This window comes from Cervus elaphus, chromosome 5 (genome assembly GCF_910594005.1).
Source record: "Cervus elaphus chromosome 5, mCerEla1.1, whole genome shotgun sequence".
Classification (NCBI taxonomy): domain Eukaryota; kingdom Metazoa; phylum Chordata; class Mammalia; order Artiodactyla; family Cervidae; genus Cervus; species Cervus elaphus.
Genome location: NC_057819.1, coordinates 86,174,052 through 86,183,070, shown reverse-complemented (window position 1 = coordinate 86,183,070; position 9,019 = coordinate 86,174,052). Strand labels below are relative to the sequence as shown.

Genomic DNA, 9,019 nt, shown 5'->3' with positions numbered 1-9,019 from the left:
TGTGTAGAGCTTTGTGAAGGTAGAAGAGTTGATACTGAGGGCTTTACATTTAGAATTTTGCAATTTTGGCAAAAACAAAAAAAAACAAAAATCCCAGATAGACAAAAAATATATATATATAGTCCCACCTGATGCACAGCAGGTCGGCGTTTCTGAAGCTCTAAGAGTTTGTGGTCGCTGTTGCTGAACTCTGAGACAACTCTAATAGATGTCTCAGAGCCTGAGATGTCTCGTGGCCGGCCCGGAGCGCCCCCCGGCCACTTCGCCCAGCTCAACTGGCTTCGGGCGCAGCCTCCCTCCCCGCGGCTCCGGGCGTCACCTCCCTGGCTGGCCGCCCCCGCGGCTGTCTTTCCGCGGCCCACCGACCCCAAGCTCACTCCGGAAGCGTCGGTCCCAGGATCCGGGTCCAGTGGGAGGTGGGGAGAGGTCTGGATTCCCCGCGGGTGCCCGAGTTCTGCACCTTGCCAGCCAGCGCTCGGATCCCGGTCCTACCTCCAGGCGGATCCGGATCCTATTTCGCGTCCCCCGTTCCCATCCGGTCTCCCCAGACGGAAAATGGTCCCCGAGGCTGGAGGCAGGAGGGGCGGGGGATGACTTGCTTTTCTGTTTTGTGTGTGATTTTTTTTTGTTTTTTTTTTTTTTTTCCTGTTTTTCTTAAATAGAAGGTTCATTTCTGTACAGCCGCGAGCTCCGCGGGCCGTCCGCGACTCCGCTACCACACGGCCGCCTCGTTCATTTCTGGGGGGTGAGACAGGTGGTTCCCATAGCTCGCCCCGCCGTTGACCGACAGCGACGAGAAGGGTGGGCTGGGCCCGAAGACCTCGGCCGACATGGAGTGGAGAGGACCGGGCAGGCTGGGCTCGGGGCTGGGTGAGTCCCCGGGAGGATGCGCCAGGATGTCGGTGAACCGCTGCGCCTCACTCGACGGGTGGTGGCCAGGCAGCGGGTGCTCCAGGCCACCCAGGGGTGTCCCGGAAGGCCCGGACGACGGTACGAAGGGCAGGTCCACCGGCGTCTGAGCCTGCGAGGACGGGGGGCCTTGCGGAAAGAAGTCGTAGTTGCCTCCGGGCCCGTAGTAGTCGCTCTGGTAATCTGCGGTGGCGGCGGGGAGAGGGGACGTCAGGGCGGGGTCCCGGGTGAGGCGGGGGTGACCGGGCGGGAAGGCGCGCTAGCGGGCCTGGGGAGGGCAACGCCGGGGCTCTCCATTCGCCGGGCTCCCGTGCCCGGCCGGGCGCACGGAGGCGGCCCGGGTGCAAACGCGGGAGCTGCTCCCTCCCTGCCCACCGGCCTCATTCAGGACCGGGAATGCGATCCGGTCTCACTGCCTCCCCTTATTTCCTCCCCAGCCTCCACCCCTCTCTCCCGCCCTCTCCGCTTCTCCTGCAGAAAGCCAGAAGCGCCTCCGCGCTGCCGCCCGCTTCCAACGAAACGAAACCCGGCCTGCCCGCGCCCTGCCCCCGGGCCGCGCACCCACCTCCGTAGAAGGAGAAGGGCCCGTTGGGAAGGAGCTCGCCCGGCTCCAAACGGTCCACGAGCGGCCGCATCCGGCGCGGACTGCGGAAGAAGGCGTGGCGCCGGGCGCCCAGCGCGCTCAGCTGCTTCATTCTCCGTTCCTTGGAGCGTCGGTTCTGGAACCAGACCTGAAGCACGGACGCCTTGGGGTGAGGCCCCGGAGACCCTACCACCGACTTTTCGGGTGTGCGGCCGCTCCTGGCCCCTCACCCTTCCACCTCCCGGATTCCCAGCTGTATTTGCTTTGTGTCTTGTATATGGGGGGGGGGGGGGTGGTCTTCGAGTAGAACCGCGCGGGGTGGCCCTTGAGCCAAGGGTGGACAGGATTCCCGGCAGGGGTACCTGGGCAAGCCGCCCTGCCCAACAGGAGACAGTTGGAGTTGTTTCTAACAATCGTAGCGAAACAGGTACAGCTTGTATGCGCGGAGGCGCTTCACCTCCCCAAGAGTGTCAGACACACGGCTTCCCTTTCACGGACCCTGGCAGCACCCGCACTCCCACCCCTCATGATAGTGACAGAGATCCAAACAGCCTCCTGTTTCGACACTCAAGTCTCCCGAAGACAGTGACACCAAAACCCACAGCCTCCTTTCCGCACCCACGCACGATCTCCCAGTCCCAAACATACTCGTCCACAGCCTCTCACTGTTAGAGACATGGCCAAGCAACCTCCCCTTCACCTGCGCACAAGAGCGCACAGCCTCTCGGAAGCAGAGCGTCTCCGCGGAACAGCAGCCTGCATGGTGCACCTACTGCACAAACCTCCTAGGCACATCTCCCCATGTCCTCGCAGAGCCGCCAGGCACCGGACACCTAACCTTGGGCTCGGGACTCGGGCCGAACCACACGCAGGTTCAAAACCTCACAGCGCGCACCGGCGCAGCTGCCTGGATGGACGCCTCCGATCCCCAGGCGACTCAGGAAGGGCCGCGGCAGAGCTGACTCCCGCCCCGACCACCTTCCCTTCAAACCTGGACGGCCCACCTGTCTTTGGAGGGGAGGTGTGCTGGCGGGGGGGGGGGGGGGGGGCTGGTTTAACTGGAGCCAGAGACCCACAAATTTGGGGGCGGGGACACCGAGGGAGACCACGGATTGAGACCACGGATTAATCCCGGGATGCACAGCGACCGCTCGGCTCCTCCCGGATAGGGGTGGTAGGGCAGAAAAATAGGTCGGTACTCTCATCGCCGCGTCCTGACGGTGCCCCCTCCTCCCGCCCCATGCCCCCCGCTCCCCCATCTCTCTCCCATGTTACCACTATCACCTGCGTTGGACCGGAAAGAGGAGGCGGCATCTGGTGCGACTTCAAAGTCGGAGCCGGGTAGGGCTGTGTCTGGGCCTCTCCCCTCCTCTCTGCCAGCCTCCAGGGACTCTGCTCCTCAAAACTGCTCCCCACCCCCGGCTCAACCTGCAGGTTGCACCTCGAGGGAACTAAGTGGCATGCTCGGGCCCTGACCTGGATGACACGCATGTTGAGGCCGGTCTCCTGAGCCAGCTGCTCGCGGATGTGGCGCGTGGGCTTGGGTGTGGCGGCGAAGGCGGCCTTCAGCGTCTCCAGCTGCTTGGCCTTGATGGTGGTGCGAGGCCCTCTCCGCTTGGCCCCCAGGTTCTGGTCGTCGTTCTCATTGCTGCCCCCTTCCTTGTCCGACACGTTGGCGCTCTCCGAGTCCTTGGCGTCGTCCTGCGACGGGTCTTGGGAGTCCGGGGACAAACTGGGGTCACTGCCCGTGGTGGCTGGGGAGAGGGAAGGGACAGGTGAGCAGCAGCCAGTGGCGGCCCTTCCTCCCCCAAGACCCACGCGCCCGGAAGGAGCCAGGCATCAGGGCCTCACCCGAGTGGAGGCTGTTCTCTTTGGCGACGCTGCTGTTGCTTAGGTAATCCTCTTTGCAGACAAACTTGTTCTCATCGATGATGTAGAGCTCCTCGCCGGTGGATAGCTGCTTGTTACACATCATGCAGGTGAAGCAGTTCAGGTGGAACACTTTGCTCCGCGCTCTTCGCACCAGGTCGCTAGGGGAGATGCCCTGCGCGCAGCCAGCGCACTTGGTACCGAAACACCTGCGGGGCGGGGGGCGGTCGGGTGGGAGAGGGCCGAGGGAAGCCAAAGGGCAGGAGAAGGACGATAGAGACAGTAGAGGAAGAATAGTTGGGGGGGTGGTGAGAAAGAGAGAGAAAGAGCCAAAAAGGAAGAGAGGCAGAATGCCGATTAAGCAGGCCAGAATGCAGGAGGAGAGAGCGCGGGCACCAGCGAAAAGTCAGGGAGGAGATACACATGGTTACAAGGAGAGAGCAAGGAGCTTAAGCCGCCGCCACCCCTAGCCTCCTGCCCCGTGTTGTCCCAGAGGGAAAAAGCGCCCAGGGAGGCAGGCAGGCACCTATTTTCCGATTAGATTCAGAAAACCAAATTAGATCTCCATCCTAACTCGGCCCAAGCACCGCCGCTTTCTATGCATTGCCTCTCTCATCGAAAAAGAACCCGCGTACAGGCTGGGGGCTGGCAAGGGCCCGTCCCATCGCGGGTAAACAAACAGCGCGGAGAGCCTGGACGGCCACAGACCGGGCGCTGCCGCGTTCCAGCCCAAACCCGGCTGGTCGGTGCAAGCTAGACCGCGTCGCGGCTCTAGGTAACAGGATGCGCTTCGCGGGAGCCAGGCTTCTGGGGCCCACTGGCAGCCTGCAGTGCTCGCCGTTGCCCCGCTCGGCTCTCGCCAGTAGCCAGAGGACGGGCACCGCGGGCCAAGGCCCAGAGGCCCAGGCTGCGCTTCCTCTCGGCAATACCAGCGGACCACGCTTTGCTCCGTGGTTTGCGGCCATGAGGGCCGCACATCCGGGATGCACCGGGACAGCGCGTCCTGGGCCTCTGGGCAAAGCCACCTGGGCGGCTTCGAACCCCTACTCTGTCCCCCAGTTGGATCTGTCACCACAAACTCAGAGGAAAGCAAAGACTAAGTCAGCCAAGGAAGCTGAGAGATTTCAGACCCACCTAAGGGAATATCAATTCAAATTTGCTCCAGTTCTGTTGATTTGTGTGTTGTGTGGACTTGGTGGCAGGATGGTGAGTTAAAATGCTAAACGAAGCAGGGTTGTCGGGAGACTTCTCCGTCTCCAACGAGCCCGGTCTCCGCTTTCCCCCAGGTTTCCGCAAGGAGGTGGCGGGCAGTGGCGGCCAGAGCCCAGAAGAGCTCCGAGCAGAGCCCGCGCCTCACTGCCGAGGTCGGCGTTGCGTGGAGGCCGAACATGCTGGCCACGCGGGCAGCCGGGGAAGGTCGTCTTGCAGGCTGCAGCCTCTGGCACTTCACAGACTACCAGTGCAAGTAGTGCGGCCAGGTCGGCCCATCGGGTGTCAGGCAGACCCCGGGCCATGCAAGATAGGCCCCAGGCCCTAGCTCTTCCCATCCGCTGCCACCGCAGGCTACTGGACGCGCCATGCCAAAGGCTCGGCGGTTCCCGCCAAGACTTCTCAGGGACGGGAAAGGTAGTGGGACGCAGCTTAGCCCGGGCTTCTAAGCTCAATCTGGAGGACGAGTCAAGTGGGGAGGCAGGGAGAATGCAGTTGCTGGACAGATCTGCCAGGGGAAAGGTAGGACCCTGGGTTACACCTTCTGAGGCTGAGCTACCTTCTTCGAAGCCAGGAGGGGCTTCTTGCTCCGAGGCGAGTTCAGACTCTTTCTTCCCAGGCACGTGCAGCCAAGCCCGGACCCACAATTTCCAGGGCGAAAGCAGGCTGCATCCTTGGCGCGCGCCAGCTGGCCAAGAGGCAGGAGACCCCACCCCCACCCCCCTTCCCCGGGGACTTGGCTGCCCCTCTCCAAAGGCAGCTCCCAACGCGGGTCGCAGGGGCCACGCTGACCTCTAATCTGAAGCCGGCTGGGAAGGGCCCGCGGGGAAGGAGCGGCCCAGGCGGCGCGCAAGAGAAGTACTCACCGGAAGAAGTCGTTTTTGCAGTAGAGCTTGCCTTCCCGGGAGAAGCACTTCTCGGTCAGGTTGCATTTACATTCACAGCACTGGACGCACTTGACGTGCCAGGCCCTGTCCAGCACGTTCAAGAGGAAGCGGTCCAGGATGGGCCTTTTGCAGCCGGCACAGTGCACCATGGTCTTTGGTTTGGTCGGGTGAGGCCCGGAGAAGAGAATCGCAAGATAGAGCCGAGGGGATGACTCACGAAGACGACCGGCAGGAACTCCCCAGCCCCTCCACAAAAGGGGAGACACACGTGGCGGGGCAAACCGAAACCCGCACCGGAAAATCAAAGACAGGGAGGAAGGTTGATGGGGGCGTGGGGCGGGGGTCGCCGCCTCGGAGAAGTGTGCAGCCGGGCAGTCCCGGGGCCTCCGGGACACAGTAGCGCCGCCGCAGCTCGCGGGGAGAGGGAAAGAGTCTCAGGCGGGCGAGCTAAGCGACTCTTCAAGCCCAGAGCCCGCGAAGGAGTGAAGGTCACCGAGAACGGCGACGGGAACGGAAATAAACACACCGGAGTCGGAGAAGGACGACGCGGCTGGCCGGGGTTGCGGGGAAAGCGCCGCTGAGTTCTCTCGGGCTTGAGGTAGAGCTGTCAGAAGGCAAAGTGCATCTGCTCTTGTCGGGGTAGGAGGGCGGGGGGTGTGTGTGTGTGTGCCGGGTTGCCCGCCACCGGAATTTCCCCTCCTCTTTCGATAAAGAAAAGAACCAAGCGAATAGAGAAGCTTCGGATCCTAAACTGCCGGCATCACTCAGCGGGTTGGGACGCGCTGGGCGCCCGCGGTGGGCCTGGGGGAGGAGGGAGAAGGGGCTGGCCGCGGCGGGGAGGGAGGGAGGAGGGGAGGACGGGAGGAAGATCTTGTTGTCGATTGTTGTTGTTGCTTAGGTTTCCCCCCTTTTGAAGAGTTCTCTTGTCCACCGAGAGTGGAGACGGACAACTCCGCGCAGACGCAACCAGGTGAGCGCGCGCGCTCCCCACCGCCCCAGCCCCGTCACCTCGGCCGGTGGCCTGCCGGGCGGCCTCCGTCTCCGCGGGACGGCCCTCCCCGCGCCTGGACTCCTTCGGAGAGGGGGTGCCGTCCGGCTCCTCACCGCGCCTGGCCGTGCATCGTGGCTCCAGTCGCAACTCGCGGCCGCCTGGGCGCGCAGCCCCACATCGCTCGGCCCACGCTCCGGCTGCCTCCGTGCAAACCCCACAGTCTCTGGACTTTTCTCTTTTCCTTTCCCCCTCTGTTTTTCTTTGGGGTAGCAAATCTGTGTTTCCTTTCTAGCCTCTTTCCTTCCTCTTTTTTTTTTCCTTTTGCAGCGGGAGGAGTCGGGGGGAGGGGGAGTAGCTTGAAGAGCTTTAAAAAAAACCCCCAAAACAAAAACGTCCTGGTGCAGCGGCTACAGTTGTGCGCGGCTGGAACAGCTCGGGCTGGGCCGCCGCTGTCGCCGGCTGTCCCCGAACAGGCGTCCCTCTGCCCCTGGTCTTCTGGCCCAGTCCGCCGCCCCGGCGCGTCTCTCCCTGGCTCCGGCGGCTCGGTCACTGCTCCCGGCTGTTGGCTGGGCTCTGGAAGCCCCCTTGCCTTAATGCAGCGCCCGCCGACGTCACGGCGGCCTGCGACCAATCAGCGGCTCGCGGTCCCTCTGTAAACCATCCTGCATCTCCCGGCTGGGGAGAGTGCCGGGAGACCGCGTTTCGAGGATCAGTGGCGGCGGCCACTGCGGCCCCGCGCGGTGCGGGCGGCGGGCAGCGAAGTGCCCGGGTCCCCTCCTGCTCCGGTACCGTGTCGCTTGCGGTAGGAGAGACTGAGAGCGCGCGTGAGTGGGTGCAGGCGGAGGGCAGATTTCTGCCCTGAGGGTGGGTGGTACCCAAGATCGAGCCTTGTTGGAGGTTGGGGTGCAGCTGGCTTCGGGAGCCTCGGCGGCCCAGGTGCACTGTTTGGCTTTGCAATTCAGCGGGTGCTGGGTCCCTCCCGCCCGCCACCCTTGCTTTCTTGGCCTAGAAGTTTGCCCCGGGCAACGCGCGTGTCTTTGGGGGCGTAGAGGGGAGGGCGTTTGGCAGCAAAATCTCCTCCGGTCGCTCCTTCTGTGCCCCCCTCCCCCAATCCATCCAAAGTCCACAGGTTCCGGGGCTCTGGGAGATCTGGGTGTCTGTTTCCCGCAGCGCCGTCTTGGAAAGTTGATTCCGGCGGTTTCCCTGGTGGGGGCGGGGAAGACCGGAGGCGCGGCTCGGGCGGGGATGGGGGGGGAGGAGTGGGTGGGGAAGCGCCTCGGGTGAGGAGTTGCAACCCCGGCGAGAAGTTGTGAGAAAACTGTGATCCGGAGACACCTTTTACAGACGAAAACAAACGACTAGGCGGGAAACGGTGGGGGCAATAGCGGCGGCCGGGGGTGGGGTGGTAGTGACAGAGGGAACGGCGACGTCCTGGGGACTCCACCCGGAGACTGAGAAGGATGGGGGTGTGTGGAGAACCGGCCCGGCCTCCCGTCTCCCCTTTTCCAGGCTCCAGGCTGGCACCAGCTTCCGCAGACAAGCGCAGAGCACAGCCTCCGGTAGTTCGCGTCTTACGGAGCCCATGCCTTCCTTCCTCATTTTCCTTGGAGTATAAACTAGGGACCACTGCCCGCGGGGGGGGTGGGGGCAGGATCTCCCGGAAGTGCGGGCCGAATCTGGGTCCTGAGAGTCAGACTCGAAGAATCACTCTAGTTCCGCGGCCCACACCAAATATCAAATTCGTTTCGACAGCACCATTCCTATGCTTAACCCGGATCTCTTCCGAAGTGAAATCTGAAGGTGGCAGGGCTGGGCAAGCCCCGCATTTGCTCCTCGGTTTGATTTTTTTTTTTTTTTTTTTTCCTGGAAGGGGCGTGAGGAAGGCGCATTCGACTCAAGTGTAGAAGGCAATAAAGATGGGCGGCCAGCCAGCCCGGTCTGGCCGGTATTTGGGGAATGGCCTTTTGACCCCATACGCGGGGCTGGGTTCAGACATCTCTCTCCCAGCTAAGTTGGAGGAAATGCTCCCCGAAACGCAATTGTTACGAACCTGGACAGGCAAGGAACTCAGTTCTTTGCAAATGGAATACCCTCTTCGAACGAACCGGGAAGCCGGTACAGCGAATTTGGTTTGCGCTCAGTACACTGGGGTTTTAGGACTCCGCCAACACTGCTTTCCATCCTTAAGCCTCCGTCCGCACGTCCCCGCACCCCGCGAGGCCCACTGGCAGCCCCCTCGTCTTGCCGCCCGCGACACCTTTCGGTTGGAAACCGAGCTAAGGCCGGCTGTGCGCCTCTCTAGCGCTCCGCCCATTTGGACCTCGGGATCCAAGGCCCCTTTCGCCGTCTCCGCACCCCCTCCACACACACCTGGGCTCTGGCTCCCCGCTGCCGGGAGGGCTGCTTTGGGGCTGGTTTTCTCTCTTTCTCTCTCTCTCAACAGCCCCCTCCGCGGATCTCTCCCAGGCCGGGGTTCAGGGCGGAGCTGGGGAGGGGCCGCGCGGTTCCCCAACCCAGCAGGCCAGTTTCTCGGGATGCGACTTGGCTTTGTGCTCCTGCCGCGGACCGGGC

General features: G+C 63.1%; 1 protein-coding gene across 3 annotated transcripts; it reads right to left on the bottom strand.

The window, feature by feature from the left end:
• Nucleotides 1-653: 653 nt before the first annotated feature.
• On the bottom strand, nucleotides 654-7,009 carry LHX1 (LIM homeobox 1). Of its 3 annotated transcripts, none has more exons than XM_043902938.1 (6): nucleotides 6,466-7,007; nucleotides 5,437-6,061; nucleotides 3,344-3,570; nucleotides 2,969-3,246; nucleotides 1,475-1,640; nucleotides 654-1,092 (listed from the first exon to the last, which is right to left on the bottom strand). In XM_043902938.1, the coding sequence occupies exons 2-6, from the start codon at nucleotides 5,604-5,606 to the stop codon at nucleotides 713-715; spliced, it is 1,221 nt and encodes a 406-aa protein (XP_043758873.1). In that variant the 5' UTR covers nucleotides 5,607-6,061; nucleotides 6,466-7,007; the 3' UTR covers nucleotides 654-712. The 3 variants fall into 3 exon arrangements, with proteins under 3 accessions (XP_043758873.1, XP_043758875.1, XP_043758872.1); XM_043902940.1 differs by having other exon boundaries at nucleotides 6,562-7,007; XM_043902937.1 differs by having other exon boundaries at nucleotides 5,437-7,009.
• Nucleotides 7,010-9,019: the final 2,010 nt, after the last annotated feature.

Coding starts and splice junctions, on each gene's coding strand:
- LHX1 (XM_043902937.1), bottom strand. CDS start 5,606: ATGGTGCACTGTGCCGGCTGCAAAAGGCCCATCCTGGACCGCTTCCTC. Junction 3,571..5,436: donor TGCAAAAACGACTTCTTCCG/GTGAGTACTTCT, acceptor CCCGCCCCGCAG/GTGTTTCGGTACCAAGTGCG. Junction 1,641..2,968: donor TCAACATGCGTGTCATCCAG/GTCAGGGCCCGA, acceptor TCCGTGCTTCAG/GTCTGGTTCCAGAACCGACG.